This window comes from Lytechinus variegatus, chromosome 8, assembly GCF_018143015.1.
Source record: "Lytechinus variegatus isolate NC3 chromosome 8, Lvar_3.0, whole genome shotgun sequence".
Classification (NCBI taxonomy): Eukaryota; Metazoa; Echinodermata; class Echinoidea; order Temnopleuroida; family Toxopneustidae; genus Lytechinus; species Lytechinus variegatus.
This window is the reverse complement of record NC_054747.1, coordinates 9,339,334-9,360,594: the sequence shown is the minus strand read 5'-3', so window position 1 is coordinate 9,360,594 and position 21,261 is coordinate 9,339,334. Positions and strand designations below refer to the sequence as shown.

Below are 21,261 nucleotides of genomic sequence, written 5' to 3'. Positions count from 1 at the left end.
ACTATGGTCAACAAGGAAATTCGCATATACCCCCGGCTTATTTGCATAACTCCTGACCAATCATACAACGGATCAGTGCCCACCTATTGTTCTCGCGTTTGTGCGTACGGTCTAGGAGGTTAGTATAAATACAGTACGATATCGGACAATCCGTGTCACTTGATAAAGAGTTGCAGCGGCACTCGAAAGCTCGTGAACTTGTAAGCTAGTGAACACTTTTTGCGAGAGTGATCACGAATTTCCTAGAAAGCCAGTGAACACTTTTTGCGAGAGTGATCACGAATTTCCTTGTTGACCATAGTAGATTGCGAGACAAATGAATACCCTCTAGCGAATATTTATTGTGATCATCATAAAGGACAAGTCCACACCAACAAAAAGTTCAATCGAATAAATAGATGAAAATCCAACAAGCATTACACTTAAAATTTCATCAAAATCGGATGTTAGATAAAAAAATTATGATATTTTAAATTTTCAGTTAATCTCACAAAACAGTTAATATATGCACACCCTAGTCCCTATGCAAATGGGAACTGATGACATCACTCACTCATTATTTGTTTTGTATTTCATTGAATGAAATAGTTTTATTGTCTTCTTATTGACATGTAAAACAAAGTATTCCTCCCTAAACATAATAAGGTCTATCTTTGTTTTAACGTGTTGTGGTTCAGTCAAGTTGGTCAATATCAAAACGCATCAATTTAATTTTTTAATTATTGGAAAAGTGAGTTTAAACATTTTTAAAATGCCATCTATCTGCTTTCGAGGTAATATTGTACAAGTAATTATTGTTCTTTGAATACATTTAAGTGCTAGTACATTACATACGATATGGAATCAGCTGAAAATGGATATAATCTAACGAATCAATACATTAACCGAGCGAAGAATACCGAGCGAAGGATTCCATGACTGCAATAAGAGATTACCACTAGTGGACCTAATGAAACTGTAAATTCTATTTGGTCAAGCTAATTGCTACGGATTTTACGCGTATGAAACATTTAGTTGCGAGGCACCGGGGACGCTCGGAAAGTCATTTCATCAGAGAATGCATTCCTAAATACTATTGTCTACATGGCTAAATTGACAAGGGGGGGGGGGGGTGAAAGTGATCAATCACTCTTTCCGTAGTTTTAATTAAGAAAAAGTCAGAAATCTGACCTGTCGATTACAGTCACAATCCCAGCCAAGATTTAAATGACCACTGATCGCATAATAATACTCACCTTTTATAATAGCGGTTCTGCGCCAAGACCATCATTTACTAGAGTAACCGCCAAATTGATTCCGTTCATTTTTGAGTGGCTGTCAAGAACTCTATCACGCATATCTACTGTTATTTATTATCAAATAGGGATGGGCACTCTGTATTGCAAAACTTCTCAAATGAAGGGCAATAAAACTGTAACTTGGAATCGGTTTGATATGTCTTAACCCCAGTCAGTCAACGGATTCGAGATTAGAGCATCTAATATCAAATTTCGCTCCTCGACATTTTGCATCGTACGTTGCTTTGTCCATGACTAACATGAACAAAATGTTTCAAAGCGCCGTCCGTTTTTGGAAAACATCCTCTTCTGCTGTAACTGCAACGTATGTAGCCTTGCTTCTGGGAAGGAACATTGCTTCTGGGAAGGAACATTGCTCATCGTCTAAAGCATCTTGCCAGTCTCTCGCCTTCATTAATGTGTTCTTTTTAAGAGGGGCTCAGACGCAGACATTGCACACATTGCACTGTATAAAGTTTACAAGAATACTGTTACGGGATTACCTGACACTGCGCCTTGACAGCGTCTTCATTTTTGGGACAATACTTCTTAAAAATTCGAGTTATTATAGTCGACTGTCTTCTCTAGACTTGAGTGTATTCTTCAGCTATCTTAAACTCCGAGAGAAGATCCTTTGGACGATGCCAGCTCCAGCTTGCTCGTTCTAAACTGCGTTAATTTATTAGAGATGTGCAAAGAGCTGGAGTTTGGTCAAGATGGACGCGTATTGGGGGTATAACCAAGCTTCCTCAACGAATAACCAGGACATTGCAAGTCCATCACCACCAACCGGTGATGCCGCAATCAACACTACATATTGGCAATACTGGGGAAACAGTAATGGGAACTACACTGATGACTCGGATGAGTATGGAGTTAATTCGTACTTCGGGAGTGTTTACGGGGATGTCAGTACTTACCTTGAAAGAATCCTCGATGTTCTCACTTTGACTGCGATTGTAGCAACGGCTGCAACACTCTTGGTGGTGATAGTGAACAGGAGACTACATAAGCAGCATCTTATTTTCTCGGCAAACATCATTGTCTCAGGACTTGTAACAGCTTGCAGTATTGGTTTGAGGATCGCAATCGACTTCCATGGCCAGGTAAAGGTTATTCTTTCTTTTTAAAGTGGCTGTTTTTAAAAACAATATTATTGCAGAATCAATTATCGTTGATTATCGTATATGATCGATTCAAAATGGCAAACATTTTGAACTTTGAACTTTTGGAAGCTAAGGGATATAACGCTTATTGGGAAAATTCAACTATTGAAGGTGCATATCTATTCTAAAGTCCTCTTCCGAGCGTCTCTTACTTCTGTTCCTAAGTGGGTTTATGAATCATTAGATGAATTATCTTTGGATTTTTTATTGAAAGGTAAGAAAGACAAAATTAATATGAATATGAATTTTTAGACTAGAAGCAAGGAGGATTAAAGATGTTAAACTTCCCTGTACAGGTAAAGGCACAGCGAATAATGTGGATTAAAAGACTTCATAAAGATGAAGATATGAAATAGAAACAGTACTTTGATTGTGCCACTAAACATTTGGGTGGAGATTTGTTATTTTCATGTGACTATATACCAGGTTTATTAAAAGTAGCAGCTTCCAAATTTTACATAGACCTATTAGAAGAGTGGGTAAATATAAGTAATATTAGAAATACAGAGTTTGGGAAAGTGGTGACTTTTTAATTTTTTTTTATTTTATTTTTTTTTAAACAAGTGCACACCTATTTAACAATAATGCATATAGCATTTCCATTTATTTTCAAGCAGGATAAAAGAGCATTGTAGATTTAATACCTTGCTCACGGGCATATCTGCCGCGGCCGGGGATCAAACCCCGGACGTTTTCATGTATAGCCAGGCGCCTTAGACCACTCGGCCACGGCACCTCCACCTCCACGACACCTTTAATAATAAGCATATTCGATATAAAGGGAGTTGTATATTTGATAAGATTCTATACGATAAAGAGGTTTATAGATTGCATCATATTTGGGATAATAACGGTAAACTAAAATGTGATACACATTTACTTAATTTGAATTCAGATGCAAATGATATTGAAAAGATTAAGCATATTTATGCCTTTATACCCGTTAGTTGGAAGAACAATATTGAAATAAATGCAAATCATAACTCTGGAATCGATTTAAATTTGGGTAAGAAAACGACTAATTTAATGTTTTTAACTTTTAAAGAACTATACGAACAACTGTTGTATAAAAATGAAATTAAACCTATTTTTGACAGAATTAGAACGAATTGTGATCTTACCAATAAGGGAATAGAAAGTATATTTTTAAGGCTAAGATATTGCACACTGAATAGTCGATTAAGGGAGTTCTAGTATAAACTCTTGCATAATATTATATACACTAACCACCACCTTTTCCGTCTTGGTCTTATTTCAAACAATTTATGCTCATTTTGTGAAAAGGAAGAAGAAACGTATGAACATTTATTTTATACTTGTGAATTTTCAAAATCACTTTGGGATTTGTGTGAAAGAAGTTTAAATTTTGAAATAAATAAATTTAGTTGGCAGGAAATTCTTTTCGGGAAGCAGGAGAAAAGTAAAGGTGAATATAAATTGATTAATCATGTCTTGATTTTAGTTAGATATCTTATTTACAAAAACCGAAAAAAACATTCATTGATTGAAATAAAAATAGTATAAGGGGATCTAAGAGAAGAAAAGAAATTAGCAACAAAGAGGGAGACTCTTACAATCCATTTCTCTAAATGGGAAAACTTAAATATTAGACCATGTATTGGAGCCCAGAGCCAGTTCTCCACCGGATAGGGGATGGGGGTGTGTAAGGGAGGGTGGGGGGGGGGGGTAGGGACCAGGGCTGAGTTTTGTAGTTGAGTTTGAATTTACTTGGGTGAAGAGGCCGAGGTGGTGGGTTTAAAAAAAATATATATGCTGATGGCTTCCATTCGTTAAGCTTCATTAATGATTTTTTTTTTTTTTGTATTTGGAAAATCTCTTCTATGTTTTTTTTATTTGACACTGAAAAGAAAATTCAATATGTTGAATTTACTGTTGAAATTTCTTCTTGATGCTTATAATTATCATCAATGTTATTTATATTTATTTTTTTGAAGATGTCTGACATTGTGTTTTATTGTAACATTCATTTAAAAAAATGTTACATTTATGAATTGTCTAGGTATTTGTAAAGATATCAAAATTCTATTTGTTATATATATTTTATTTTGTATATGAATTGAAGTTGTCAATGAAAACTACTCATAAAAAAACCCATTAAAAAATTTGGGATCCTGTTTTCATCGTTAACTCTGAGGAGGGCGGAGAGTTAAAGGATTAGTCGGCTATTAAATGTTTAGTTGAACAGTGGTGTTTTGGTAAGAACCCGAATATAGGAGAAAATTTAATCCTTCAGAAAGGCTAAATTGGAGAGAAGATTAAACTTTGGAAAAATGGATTTGTTTTTGGATTAAACGCCATATAATTATTATAACGTTTGGTTTAATTATCTATCTCAAATATACCTTAACAAATTTGTCAACACGTCAATTTACAACAGTGCGCTATCTTAGGCATCAGATTTTTCACGTTCATGAATTAACGGAGGTGTTGCATTTCGTCACCTTTTACGTCCTATTGTGTTTATTTCGGACCGCTAACGGTGAAAGTGGGACGTAACAAGACATCAAAATATTATGGTGTGATATTCACCTGCTTGATCATTCGTGCTGTTCATCTGGAACTGGCAGTGGATTGTAGTACGATGGAATTCATATATGTGCTAAGACGTTTCTTCTCTATCAGAGGACAACCAACGATGATCATGAGCGACAATGGTACCCAGTTCATAGGGTGCAGAACGAGAACTAAGGAAGATGACGGAAGGACTGTCTGACAACGAGCTGAAGGACTTTTGTGCAGAGAGAGGCACTACATGGAAGTTTGTAACTCCAGGGACACCACATCAAAACGGGTGCGCCGAATCCTTAGTCAAGAGTTGCAAGCATGCATTGAAAAGGGCGATAGGTGATCAAGTGTTGTCCCTTTTGAACTGTATACATGCTTTGTGGAGGTATCGAATCTTGTCAACCAAAGATCTATCGGCCGACTTCCAACTGATCCAGACGATGGCAGCTATATCTCACCGAACGACATGCTTCTAGGACGAGCTTCGGGGAGCGTAGCGCAAGGACCATTCTTGAAGACACGAAATCCAAGACACAGAGTGGGACTGGTTCAGCGCATTGTAGATTCTTTCTGGCAACGGTGGACAAGGGATGTTTTGGCACTGTCCGCTCCAAGAAGGCAGTGGAATGTTCATCGACGTAATGTCTGCGTTGGGGATGTTGTAATGCTCGCCGACATGAACTCTGTACGCAACAAGTGGACAATCGCTCGCGTGATTGAAGTTTACCCAGGTGAAGACGGTAAAGTGCGGAATGTGAAAGTAAAGACTATGAACTTTGAATATCGTCGCCAGGTAACCAAGTTATCAGTAATCTACCCTGTTGAGGGATACGAATATTAGTACATAAGGACTGTAAGTTTTGAGACAAATTATCTGGAGCGCGAATTTGGCTGTTTTTTGTTTCAATTTGTAATGAGGACAATCCCCTCATTGTGAGGGGAGGATGTTTTGGTAAGAACCCGAATATATGAGAAAATTTAATCCTTCAGGAAGGCTAAATTGGAGAGAAGATAAAATTTTGGAAAATGGATTTGTTTTGGATTAAACGCCATATTATTATTATAACGTTTGTTTTAATTATATATCTCAATGATACCATAACAAATTTGTCTACACGTCTTCTTCTTCCAGTCTGGCACAGTCCGCCACTGGCGTATTATCGTACCTTGTGCTTGTCAAGTGTTTAGTGGAATGACTGCCTGATCAATGGATGCCTGAAAAAGCACACACAAGACTGGCGTGATTTTCGATGATAGCTCCTTGAGTAGTTGTGCCGGAAGTCTGTCGGGGCCGGCTGCCTTGTGTACCTGAAGAGTGGAAAGTAGCTTGTACACACCAGTTGGAGAGATCTGGATATCATCCATATCTGGGAATGGGCTTGGTCCCTTATCCTTCATGCTGGACATATCTTCATGCTTGTTGAATACAGATGTAAACTGCTGATTTAGTATATTTGCCTTCTCTGTGCTATCTGTGACTGTCTTCCCATTCATGTCCTTTAGTGGAGCAACGCCAGTACTGTCATTCCTTTTACTGTTAATGAAAGACCAGAATTTTTTAGGGCTTGCAGACGAGTCAGGACTAATAATGTCATTGATATACTCATTGTAGGCCTGTTGACAAGCAGTTCTTGTGGATTTCTTAATTTTCCGACATTTGCTAAAGTCTTGTTCACGGCCAGTTGCCCGGGCACGGTTGAAGGCCCGTTTCTTCCGTCTTGACATGCGTTTAACAGTCCTTGTAACCCATGGCTGACTAAATCGGCAAGATGTAGTTTTTGATGGTACATGGGTATCCAACATTTCTAGAAGACTGGACTTGATACAGTCCCACATCTCATGCACTGAGCTCTGTATACTGTACTTGTTCAAGAATTCTTGCTGAAAGCGACTGCAATCCTCTCTCATGTCTGACAGATTAGCTTGTTTCCATATGTAAACCTTCCTCTTCACAGGCTTGGATCGCTTCGCTGTGACATTTGAATCAACACAATCATGATTTCTAAGCCCTGGTAGAATTATACATTTGTTGATCAGAGTTGGCCGATTAGTGAGGAAGAGATCGAGTACACTGTCTCCTCTTGTTGGCAAGGAAACCATTTGCTGCATATTGTAGCTCTGAATCATGTCTAGGCACCTGTTGTTAAAAGAAACAGGATTGCTGTGGCCTCTTGTATTCAGGTTCTCCCAGTTGATGTCTGGCAAGTTGAAATCACCACCAATCCAGAAGACCGATTTCCTGTTCTGAATAGCTAGGTCTTCGATAGTAGAGCAGATGTTATCCATATACTGTGCATCACTACTGGGCGGGCGATACACTGCTCCTACAATGAGACTAGTGTTTTTACCAAATGAGAGCTTAATATAAATATGTTCTTCTGTATCCCGTACTGCGATGGTGTCATAAACAAAGTCATTACGCACTGCTAGCAAAACTTCCCCATAGCCATCGCGTCGGTCTTTACGTAGAACACGGAAGTTTGGTGGCAAGAGTTCAGAAGTGAAGATCGTGCTGTTCAACCACGTTTCAGTCACAATGATGATAATTATCAGGTTCTGCTGATTCTATAAGCAAGGAAAGCTCCTCCTTCTTATTCCGGATACTCTGAAAATTAATATTGAGTATCTTCATGTTACTAAGATGCTGCTTACGCTTGGCTTCCCTATTCCTACTTCTTATAGGAGAAGATGTAAACTGATGCTGACCAAAGCTATTCACGGACGAGGAGAACGTAGAAGTATCCCTACCTAAGTCCTTGTTGCTCGAATCAGTGCTGTTGGCTAGCATTTCGAAGGTGTTGGATCTTTCAAGTCCCCCTTGATCAAAGAGGGTACTAGAGAACTGTGGCAGACCACACTGCACTCAATGCCAAGAGACGTTAGACCCGTGAAGAGCTTCATAAACTTGGGTAGACATGCCCATGCACTCACTGTGGTACCAGCCATCACAGTCATCGCATGCCATTGCACGATGTTTCCATGTCACTGCTCTAGAACATATCTGACAGGGATACTTTGAGGTCCTTGGGCCAGGATTTAGCTCCACGTCTGACGCAACAGAAAGAAGAAGAAGAAAAAAAAATCAATTTACAACACTGCGCTATCTTTAGCATCAGATTTTTCACGTTCATGGATTAACGGAGGTGTTGCAGTTCGTCAACTTTTATGTCCAAAATTCAGCAATGTTCATTTGTGTCCCGTCATAGAAGTAAGTTTCGTAGATTGATTAGATAATAGGGGAGATAATGTGTTGATTATATAATTATGTCAAGAAAGTCAAAGAGAGTTAAAAACAGAAGTAATAATTCATTATAAATGTACACGTGAAAAGAGGTTGAAGTTAGTAGACAATTTTTGGCTCGAAAGGCTCGTGTTCAATCTGATCCCAATTGTCTTAAATGCACATTTTATGAAATGAGATTTATGTTATAAGGTAAATATGGTAAAAGATACAAGATGTCTAACATCTGAAAATATTAATAATGAAAGACCTCAGTTGAAAGCTTTGTTTAGTTTTTGGGAGCAATTAGTGATGTTGGAAAATGTGAATATGAACATTTCCAGGAACTTTTAGTGCGGTTTGGATTCATAATCTTAGCAAGAGCATGAAAATATAAGACATCTTTTAGTGAGAGTTAAGAGACAAAATATTTGGGTTTAGTTTTATATTACAAAGTTTGGATTGTATTTTAAAGCATATCAATGCTTAAAGACAAGTTGCTCTTTGTGAGGTGAAAGTGCATAAATTTATGTAGGGGAGAGTGGTGAAATCCCGAACGCGGGGTAATCCCGAACACTTTAACATCTCCTAGGAGAGGTGAGGTTCTGCTGTCACGACGTAATAGCCGTAACACAGAGTTTTGTCTGACTTCCCATGCAAAGATCTGTTGGCTTGTCTCTTCCGATTAAAGAATAATCGAAAAGAATACAAATTACATATCTTTACTTGTTTGCGTTTCACCGAATGGCGTTCGCGATTACCCTGTGGCCCGGGAGTGCGGGGGTAATCCCAAAAATCTGCGTATTGTACTATAAATTCTAAAGGGATGCTTGATGTTGAATAAAGGCGTTGTTACAGTCAAATATGGTGTGTTTATTATCAAATTATGTACTAGTTTGGAATAAGCCTCACTTTGATTCTTGCTATCGCTCTGATCAGAAAGGTGTTCGTCATTAGCCCACTCTCCCCTAGATCTATACAAAAAGATACAAAAACATGGTCATAAGTCTGATACATGAACGTTTGGTGAACTCATGAATTGTATTTGAAAGAAAAGTAGAAATAAGTTTCTGACAAAACTAGTTTTGGTTCATGAATAATTGCATGTACATTTAAAGTGATTGGTTAACATTGGTTTGGCTTTTAAAAAATCTGAGCTAGGTCACACTTGTCACCTGTGTCTGCGATATGTTACAAAAATGAAGCCCAGAAAAAATTGCGTTCGAAAATAATTATTTATTGCTTCAAAAATTGAAATATAAAGTGACCGGAAACACCATCTTAATTTTATCCCATACACTTATGTGTAGTATTTAGGCGTCTATAAGACACCTATTTACAAAATCGGGGTTTACCTTGTAGTTTTAGCTTTTCATTCTAAATAATGGTTGTTTTCAGGGTTTATTAGTTCTAATACATGCACTTGTACACATGTTTCATCTTGGTTTGAGAATTTTTTAAATCGGCTGCTCACAAAGTTAAACAATACCTTTAATTTAGAGAAAAGCAGTTAATAGGGATATGAATCGGCATAGTTGGACTCAACTATGCATTGATGGCGTCCTACAAAAATTGGGCAATGATTTTTCTGCCTTTTGTATCAGGAGTGATTTTGATAGAAGATTATATTGTATACTACATTCAGACTTTCAGTTGATTAAAATCAGTCTTAATCCATGCTTTTACTATAAACAATGAAAGAAAGTTTTGGTCAGAAGATTCAGTAATCAAGACCAGGTTACACAAGATATTCATTTTTAGTGCATGTTTTAATTGAGATGACTCAAAATATGCTGTTTTGTTTGTCATTTCAGATTGAATAAAATCTACAAATCAACACTTTAGAAATATCTAAATTCCATGGTTCACATCTCGGCTTATTCTGTACAATTCAAAGGGAGAATATTCCAGCGAACATTAATAATAATAATAATAAACAGTTCTTGTATAGCACATATCACAATTATGAATAATGTCTCTATGCGCTTCCAAAGACTTGGATATTATTACCCCAGCTGTAGCTTGGCTGCCGTAATTACTATGATTACAGCGCACACGCATTTCAAGGAATAAATTCCTGCCAGGTACCCATTCACCTCACCTGGGTTGAGTGCAGCACAATGTGGATAAATTACTTGCTGAAGGAAACTGCGCCATGGCTGGGATTGACCATATTACTGATACTTTAATCAATGTCTGAGGTCACATAAAATACATGAGAACAAATCATTGCAGATTTTGGTAGATGCTAAAACGAGAAAGCTCATTATGTTACATAGTAGTGATTTAATTTGTTATTCATATAATAACTATTTCAATTGTAGGAGATCTGCGATAAAAAAGCTTAAAGGGGAATCCAGCCTTGGCCATAGAATGTTGTGTTGGGAAGGAGAAAAATTAATTAAACAGAATGGTGAAAGTTTGAAAGAAATCGGACAAGCAATAAGAAAGTTATAGCTGCTTTAAAATTGAGATCACTAATACCATGTAGATTTCAAATTGGCAACTGGGTAAGTAAATTATGACAAGGGGCAAGGACAACTTTCCCATAGGCCATGTACTTTATTATCAGGGATTTGTGGTTTTCTCATAAGTACCCATTCCCCTGGGGCAGTGATCTAAATATAACCCAGGTAGTATATTGTTTAATGTCCTCATGAAAGAAAGATATAATTTGAAATAAAACTTTTTGGAAAAATGACATTTTAGCCATAATATGTATTGGAGTACATGGAAGAGTAGTCCTTGCCTTACATCACTATGACATCACATAAGCAGCCAATTTGAAGTCTTCATGGGTATAGTGATTACCAATATTTACAACTTTAAAAAATTCATAACTTTCTTGTTATTTGTCCAATGTTGTTCAAACTTTCACCTATCAACTTGTATGATTTTTCTTTTTCTTATAAAAACAAGGTTTCATTTGGGTTGGATTCCCCTTTAATAACTAAATTTCAGTAAATTATATCTATAATGATATAATAACTGTATGCAATGTTGGATCAAATTATGAATATTTCACATTCTTGTAAATGAAAGAAAAAATAAATAATTCATGTATCATGAGGTGAAATCATAAAATGTCTTTAAAGAAATACTTAATTTGCAGCCCCAAAGGAAATGCTTAGATATATGTTAAACTTATGCATTGATAGAAAAAAAGGTAAACTTAATCATTTATTAGTCAAAAATCCTTTAAAACGCCAAAACTATTAAGACAGGAATGTCGATTTCAAGAGAGCATATGAGGTAGAAGATAGAGTAAAAAATTGTTAACATGTATATTAATATTGATAAGCAAGTTAAATCATTTTAATTGCAGTTATTGTGTTAGTTGTGGGAGTATACATTTTATAGACATATCTTTGATTGATAAGGGACAGGATTATCATCTCACCTGTATCATTCATTTTCACAGTCCACTTCTAACATACCTTTCAGAAGCATCACGTTACCTAGATATTTTCTTGTCCTTTTTTCCAGGAATGTCGTACGTTTTGCGAACTCCTGGTTTACACTCCGTGCTTTGCCGCCCTGGTGACCAATATAAGTATCCTCTCTGTCGCCGTCTACCAACTTATCAACATACGTATCGACCCCTTTCGGTCGCGAGGAATTGTCACGACTGCCCGATGTGTCGCCGTCGTCCTACTGACATGGTCGATAGTTGGCGCCCTAGGAATAATCGCAATTCTCTTTTCTCCCACGGATGTATTCTTATTAATCCTCACCAGGGGAAATTCACCCTGAAAAAAAGTTTATTGTAAAAATAGCAGAAAAAATAATAAAAAATATTGCCGAAGGTTTGAAAAAATATCATCAAGTGATTAAAAAGTTATTAGAATTTCAATAATTTGATTTGTGACGTCATATGCGAGCAGCATTCCTACATAGCGAATGGTAAAAAATCAATGAAATGTTATTTTCTTAGAAAATTGAAAATGGTTTTCACTCTACCTTTTGTATATCAATAGGCAAATCATTTCACACCCGATCATGAATAGAAAACAAAATTAAGGCATCAGGAACCATACAAAATTTGAATTTCATGTATTTTATATTACATAACACACGGGGCAGCTGCTCGTTTATGACGTCACAAATCCAAAACTTTGAACTCTAATAACTTTCTTACTCTTAAACGGATTTTCCTCAAACCTTCACCAATATTTTTTACTATTTTTTCTGCTATTTTTACAACAAAGTTTTCTTCTGGGTGAACTTCCCCTTTAATCCTCACCATCGTATCAATATCAAGCATCGTGTTGACAGGCTGCTCCTACTTCCTTATTTACAGGAGTGTGACGGGAACGACAACCGCAAGCGTAGAATCGGACCAGCGAAAAGAAGAAAATGGTCGAATCCTTCAGACGATCGCCCTGGTATATGGCACGGACCTTTTCCTCGCTATACCTCCTTCGACCTACTGGATGATGCTAGTCGTTGGAAGGGTCTGGGGGCCCGTTATATATTTGGCTAATTTGTCAACCGTTTTGAATTCGGTGGCGAATTCAATCGTTTACTGGTGGAGGATGAACGAGTTTAGAGAACTTATGCCGAGTTTTAGGCGAAACCGAAGAGTAAAGCCCATTATAAATCGAAGTTTCAATACAGAGCTGATAGCCATCGAAAGTATCAAATAGTGCAACTTATGAATCAGTTTGATATTTTGCCGTATTATACGGTACATTAAAGATTTGATGTACTTGAGTTATTTCTTATGTAGGTATCATTAAGGAAGTGAAATAGTGCAATGAATCAATTTGATATTTCTCCGTATTATATGGTCCATTAGAGTTTTTGGTGTACTTGAGTTGTTTCTTCATGTAGGTATTATTAATGAAGTGAATTAATGAAGTATATATATATATATATATATATATATATATATCTTAAAGTTTCACGTATTGGCTTCTCTAATGGTAACAAAATATGCTGAAGATAATGCTTTCAATGCCAATATAGTTTTTATTCTTTACTCGAATTTTCGACGGACCTCCGTCTTCTTCAGGAGTATATACAATGTGTGGTATCAATCAATCAATCAATGTGTGATTGATACCACACATTGTATATACTCCTGAAGAAGACGGAGGTCCGTCGAAAATTCGAGTAAAGAATAAAAACTATATTGGCATTGAAAGAATTATCTTCAGCATATTTTGTTGTACATATATATATATATATATATATATATATATGCTGAAGATAAATGGTAATGCTTTTAATGCCAATATAGTTTTTATCTTTTACTCGAATTTTCGACGGACCTCCGTCTTCTTCAAGAGTATATATAATATATACACACACACACACACATATATATATATATATATATATATATATATATATATATATATATATATATATATATATATATATATGTATATACATATATACATATATAATTCAAAATGAGTTCGAGTTTACCACTGCGAAGTTTTCAACATTTATTTTTTTATATTTACATAAATATTATCGTGTGCAAGTCTTATTCAATACTTAAAAAAAACAGTTATTGACCTTGTTGCAGTAGATAAAGTAATTGAAAGAAAAAAAAATCGCCGTCATTTGCGAACATGGGTTATGTATATTAATTGTGATAACGTCTTTGTGTTAGATTGAAAAAAAAAATTATCGTGCTTTAAATGATGGTATCAAGTGCAAAGTTGGCGCCCGTTACAGAATGATGCTGCTGCTGATGATAATTATTTATAATAATGATAGAAATAATGATGATAATAATAGTGATGATGATGTTGATAATATTATGAATAAATCGAGTGGATGATTGGTTCCCCCTTTCAATGTATATCACTTGGCAAAAAACAGTTGGAAATTTTGGCCGATGTGCTGTATATGTGAGAGGGTGGTATGTCTTGAAAGAAAATATAAATATCTTCTGTGTTTGGCCCACTTTTAATATATCTATAGTATTATGTACATTGGACGACACGGTTCTAAAAATGTACATAATACTTGTGTGTGTTTAAGTTTTATCAGTCGTGTTTTAGTCATCCATGATTATTTACGACTGAGATCGGCTATTAACGTCACCATCCGAAAGACGTGACAAGGGCTCGATGAAAATCCCCATACTGGGCTAGAATTACGGAAGTACGCCCTAACGTCCATTTGTGTGATTTAGGAATCCATGTTTTGAAGGGTTTTACATTTGTTCTGGTAGTATGCAAAGAGAAATCACTTAAAACTACGTCAATGTGGTATTTTTTGACCAAAAAATAAATAAAACGAACGGAGAGGGTTGTTGCGAAGATAACTTCGAAGTGACAGACATCTTTGGGGATGGTGATACGGTGATGTATTTTATACCGCATGCAACATTGATTTTTAGAGTGTCTTAGAGTTTAACCATTACAGTTGCGTGCGGTATAAAATTTATACATCACCGGGTCGTGTGGTCCAGTGGTTAGAGCATTGGACTCATAATCGCAAGGTTGTGAGTTCGAACCCCAACTCTGCCATTGTCTCCACTTTGATAAAAAGGCCCGAGAGTGATATCTGTCGTCTATAACGTCAGCCACTATGACTGATAAACCTAGACGTAAAACGTTTCAAAGGTAATTGGTTATATACCAGATTGGCGTTTACCAGCAAAATGCTGTCCTGCCGAGTTCCTACGGGAGTTACCAGAAACAGAAACCGATTGGTCAAATTATGGTGAGCGGACGCGCGTTTACTGTATAATACTAATGAAAATCGCTCGTTATTACATATCATGTGAGAATCATCGTTTTGCACCTAGGTCATACTTAAATCGTTGTGAAATACCCCCAGATCAGATTAGCTCAATATGGTCTTTCCACGGATGGATTATTAATACCAAGGTTGATGAGGTTTGTTGTGATGGTCCAATGAAGGTCAGATTATGGGATGAAAGGGGGTGGAAATATACCAAGTTATTTTGGTGAGATATTAAAAATAGCCATGGTGAAATATATAGAGAAATTTGGCTACAAAGATACCTGTGTTAATTTAACACCGGTTCGGTATCAATATAGGAAGACACTAAAGGATTGTTGTTGCACACTTTGACTGTAGGCTAACATCAGATACATGTATTTTAAACAACACTAATCATAGTCTTAAAACCACATCGGTTTGGTTCTTAACTGGCGTTGTTTCAACACTTCCCTAATAATTTCCGATGTACACTGCAAAACTCTTGTGTTGAATTTCGATTTCAGGGGCCCGTTGCAGAAAGAGTTGCAAACAGTCTCAATTACTCTAAATGTGCAATTTGATTTTCAACAGCGCGCATTTTGGACTTGCTTTTGATTTTTTTTTTACTTGCGTTTAAACGCAACTCTTTCTTCAACGGACCCTAGTCATAACACTATTATGAAGTTTGATCAGTAAGATTTTATCAGTTGGAATCTTATATCAAATGTTATTATAATTTCCTTGAAAATATGATCGCAACGAACCGTATAGTGTGCGCACGCCATAACTTCTTTAACTTAGATGTCCTTCCTTACTTTTCTCTTTCTACATGATCCTGGCAATATCCATAGGCATATGCAAGTGGTTTTAATAGGTTTAATTGTATCATAAGATCAATGGTATGCAGTATACAAGATACTATTTTTTTTACACATCAAGGCACTGTACCGTAAATGTAATTATTGACATCTACATACCTGTGGCTTTTAATTGTGTATTTCACTTGCAATTTCAGTCTAACTGCAATATGTGGAGAAGTTTAATAAATCTTTTGAAGAGGACTATCGCGTAAACCTCTTTTTCCAATTACTCGATAAGGAATTCGTATACTTTTGGTAGAGATGCCTCTTGGAAATTTGAAGGAGAAAGGCTAATGTTTCGATTAAAATAAAATAAGGAACATAGATCCCACGGCTTGGTTCATACGCTGTTTATGACGAGGATATGATGCATAAATACTTTAATTATCCCCTACTGTCTCAAATTATTGCATAGGTTCCGCACAATAGTTCCGTTTCAAACCATTGGGCAAGGATTATTAATGTAGTGATCAAGCTTTACGATATGTTTGGAGGGTGGTATATAAATGGGAAGTTCGCCAAAGCTAAGTTCATTTCTAGAGATTAACAGTGGACGCGATAACAGCTAACGCCAGGTTCGGGTAAGTAAACCGTTGTTGATCATTCCCCAAACTAACAATTTTTTCTAAATGTTTATCTCATCTAGGTCAGGGATTATAATATTCATGCATGTGCTAGTATATTTCTTTCTTTATTCCAACTGCAAATTCAAGACTTGGCTTCTTATTCATTAACACTTTCTTTGATTCATATATTCTCCTAAGTGAGAGGCTCACAATGGATTTCATATAAGACCACGATATACCATCAAATACCAAGTATATCCCTATCGTATACTATGTTTTTTTTCAAGATTCATTATGAATCCTAAAATTTGGAAATCATGATTTTACTATGTTAAAAATTTTGTTAGTATGATGCAATGATTTGATTATATTGGTGTTCATATATATGTTTTTTTTAAGTTTGACCGCCACAGGTCTGTGATGGCACATACATGTCCTGAAATTTAACATGCAAATATGAATTAATTATTTTTTTTAAAAAACAAGTTCACACCTAGCTACCAGTAAGGAATGTAGCAAATAGGAATTAATGACTGTTCTATAAAGTAAAAGGCCATATTCCATTGATAGCAATATTTATATTGATTCTTAAGTTAAGTAATATTGTTTCAGATGGTATCATTGGGAAAAACACATCAGACCTTGGTTTGCAATGTTTAATTTTTAAGCACTGATATATATAAATTACAAACATTCAAGGAAAAATTAAATAATTAAAAGTCGTTATATTTTCATTTTCATTCTTTTTTCATGTTGTTCGAAATGATAATATAAATAAGTCTTTGGCAAAATTCTTCACATTTCCTCTATCTATCTCAGATATTGAGGTAAATATGGATTTTAAAGTCTTCATCTTCACATTGGTGGTGTGTATTGCTGTTACTATGGCAACCTTTCCCCTGAATGACGAGGAATGGAATGCAGATGACCTGTTCGATGATTTCGAGGAGGAAAAAAGGGGCGAACCGCCCATTGCAGGACCGGAAGTACATTTCTTAGATGCCGTGGTGAAGAGGGCGAAGCCATTTTGTAAGTAGATATAATACAATATACCACAGTTTGATAGGGTATAGTCGGAACTACATGTATTTAACAAAGGTTGGAATTGCAATTACTACTTTAGTAATATATTATTATTGTAGGTCCAGTTGGACTTACATATCATCAAAATCATCAAGTTAATAATGATGTAAAATCTACTTTCCAATGCATACGGTCATAGTTGATTAATTGATATTTCCATAGTTCCGGGCTAAAATGAGCGAAAAGAACTGAATATTTCATACCATTTCTACCCCCGAAGAAAAAAAATCCCGCAATATCTCACGTGTATTGTTTTAATTTTTCTCATTGAAATATTCAGGTGTATAGTATTTCAGTATTTTGATGAATTTTGCAACCAAAGGACCTGCCACCCCCAAACCAACAATATATAGGTCGACCAAAATAAAATATTAAGATTTTTGTTGAGCTTGGAAATTTATTTCCTAAGCTTCAGAAGGATATGTAATATTTTAAAATTGACCGACAGAAACCATTAAAAGAAAAGAGGAGAAAACAAGGTTTGAAGTTTGGGGTTAACTCAAGCATGAGAATGCAAATTGTGTAATCTCAGTGAAACTTGCAAGCAGTCCGAAAAAGTAGTGTCCAAGAAACTCTTGTATATCCTTTCTTCTATTCAACTTCACGACTTATATTTTCACAGTATAAAAAAGAAGAATTGCTCCTTCAGATATTAAAAGCTATTATATTTTTGGAGACTATTTTGGAGTAAATATTGAGTAAATATGGTAAAATCAATATTTTCAGGGACTTTTTCATTAATTGATTTAATACGCAAATCTACATATTTACATAATAAAAAATACTATTTTGGCTATTTACCTGGCGACTTATTGGTAGTTAGTGGGTAGTAGGTCACAAATGCACTCTTATCTTTTAGTTAGTCTTTTACAAGACATTTTTTTTTACCTTTTTCTGCTCGTGTCAAGTTTACAACCGTGAACAGGCTTATTTGCGTTGTTACGAAGAAATGTTTACTTTTGAAAAATAACTCGTAATATTGATGAAACTGTATGTGAGTGATAAAGCTCTTGCTATCTAAAGGAATAGGTTATTCAGTATGCTTTTGAACAAAAGAAAAAAAAATAATTTTAGAAGTCGCTTAATCAATTTAAACGTATCATGAAACCAAAACAAAACATTTATGTCCTGAAAGTGTATTCTATCGAAAGTAATTATTTACGCTTGGATAATTCGGATGTGTTATTTGTTTCGATGTAAATTTCTGGCACCAAAGTTAGGAAGGAATACAAAGAGTGCGTCCAGGTTTCGGTAACACGAAGGTTACCGATTAAGTGTATATAAGTTTGATTTTCACGATTAATTTTACATCGTAGTCAATGCAATCAATGGTAAAGAAAACACTCGAGTAGGTACACGAAGGTTACCGATTAAGTGTATATAAGTTTGATTTTCACGATTAATTTTACATCGTAGTCAATGTAATCAATGGAAAAGAAAACACTCGAGTAGGTACTAACGGTAATTTATTGAAAAAAAAATATCGAAAAAAAATTCATGCTATTTTTTTTTTACTAAACTTACTCCTATGAAAAGATATTTGGAGTAAATATGGTAAAATTAATGTTTTCATGGACTTTTTTCATTAATTGATTTAATACGCAAATCTACATATCTACATCATAAAAAATACCTTCTAATAATTCAAGCTTATAATAAACCACATGAAATAATATCGAATTATTCTGTTGAAAATACCTTGTCAGGACCCATAATATATCATGCTTTGTACCTGGAAAGGATTTTTGCATTACATTGATTGGTTTAAACGTCTAAAAAAATTTTCAGACTCACACGGTATTAGTTAATGGTGGCAAGATCTGAAAAATCATTTTAACACAGTTATTGAATGTAGTTTTACAATGATTACTTTTTTTATTGAACACAGCTGTTGCACTAGCTTGCTATCAGCAGTAGATAGCAGCTGTGTCGGGGGGGGGGGGGGGGGGTGACTTGTAGCCGCAGATAATAAGGAAAGGTGTTTCAGAACTCCTGTTCAGCCTATTAGGGTCATTCCTGGAAGAGAAATATTCTTGCTATAATTCCTTGTCATTACCATACCATTTTATTATTATCATCAACATCATCATCATCAATATCACCACCTCTACCACCACCATTACGATCATCACCATCATCAATACCATCACCACCATATTATTATCATCATCATCATCACCACCACCACCACCACCATCATCATCATCATCACCACCACCACCACCATCATCATCATCATCACCATCATCATCATTATCAATATCATCATCATCATCACCACCATCACCATCATCACCATCAACACCACCACCATCATCATCATTGTTGTCGTCATTGATATTACTACTCTCATCGTAAGTCGCTTTTCATCTTTTCTTTTTATTTTTTATTTGCAGTATGCGTGAATCCAGAAAACCAATACTGCTGGTGTGACTACAGATTTAAAGACGAAAGGCGTTATTCGGCTTGCGGGCTACGGGCGGTATTGGGTAATACGGACGACGATTGAGGAACATTTCAAAACCTGGGTCCTGACAGAAATCATCTTGAAAGAACTAGTTTCGAGTATTGTTATAAAGACTGAAGTCATATTCTTGAACATTTCATCGAAATTCACGTACGAGAGAATTCATGTAAAATTTCTGTATTCAATATTCAAATGTAACATTCTTGTTATTTATATGGTCATTTGTGTGAACTTTTGATGTATAGAACAACAAGCTATGATGTTATGGGCAAAAGGTTAAATTTTACTTATTCTATCATGTTAATGTCAATTTCGTTTTAGCAATTGCATTCAACTGGAAAACAGAGATAGGTCTGAACGGTGATGATGATCGTGGTTAAGAAAAACAAAATCTTAATCACCAGAAATTATTTGAAGATATGGAAAAAAGGACTTGTCGTGATAGAACATTCTTCACTACTGCACCCCGTCTCTGGAACTCTCTTTTCCACACAATATTTGGATCTCACTGACTCTTTAGTCATTCTAAAGAAACTTGCAAACCTTAAGGCGCTGTCACACCTTGGCGTTTTAGACAGCGTATGCCCGACGTATCAAAATTTCTCTAAAACGTCGGCATACGCTGAACTTTGATTTTTTTTTCAACTCTGGGCGTATACTTAGCGTATTCATAACGAGTTGGACGTATACATAACGTATTAGTAACTTATATCGAACGCTTCGTTAACTTATAAGTAACGTATTCCAACGAATGCTTAGCGTATTGCTGGCGTACACAACTTATGCCCTGCGATAGCCTAACTTACGCATAGCGCGCGGCAGCGTATCGCTGACGAACACGTGTCGTAGCCTATAAAAAGGCTGCCGCTCGACTATTCAAATCATAACCGCACGATACATCACCTATCAACACCACCACCATGCCGAAGAAAACTCCTGTGAACCCCTCCTTTATATACCAATTCCTATAAACGTTGTCAATACGCCATTATACGGTAGCTGTAAGTTATAAACACGTTCAGTAAGTTTTGTGGTCGTCCGGAGCACGTCTTCATACGTCTTCATACGTCAATATACGTTGGAGTTAAGTTACACTTACGTTCAAAGCACGTTACTCATAGGTTACAAGTAAGTTTTAGGGTACGCTGGACATTATCTCGACGTACATCGACTTATGAGTAACTTACGAGTAACGTGTGTCAACGTGTATCAACGATCGCGTAACTTGCCTACAACTTATGGCCCGCGTATGCGGGACGTATGAGCCGTACGCTGGCATACGTCGAAAAATTTTGTGCTTGCACAAAATTTTTCGACGACCTCGCCGTATGACGACGTATACCAGCGTGTTTTAGCGTACTCTTAACGTATGCAAAACTTACCCGTAACGTATTCGACGTACGCCAGCG

General features: G+C 36.0%; 1 protein-coding gene and 1 long non-coding RNA gene across 2 annotated transcripts; both read left to right on the top strand.

The window, feature by feature from the left end:
* Positions 1 to 1,881: 1,881 nt before the first annotated feature.
* On the top strand, positions 1,882 to 11,942 carry LOC121420626. The gene is made up of 2 exons (XM_041615290.1): positions 1,882 to 2,383; positions 11,676 to 11,942. Exons 1-2 carry the CDS (start codon positions 1,994 to 1,996, stop codon positions 11,940 to 11,942), a joined length of 657 nt encoding a protein of 218 aa, XP_041471224.1. The 5' UTR covers positions 1,882 to 1,993.
* Positions 11,943 to 16,250: 4,308 nt separating this feature from the next.
* On the top strand, positions 16,251 to 20,385 carry LOC121420743. The gene is made up of 3 exons (XR_005970816.1): positions 16,251 to 16,317; positions 17,122 to 17,331; positions 19,782 to 20,385. It is a non-coding gene; the product is annotated as an uncharacterized LOC121420743 (long non-coding RNA).
* The last annotated feature ends 876 nt before the right edge of the window (positions 20,386 to 21,261 follow it).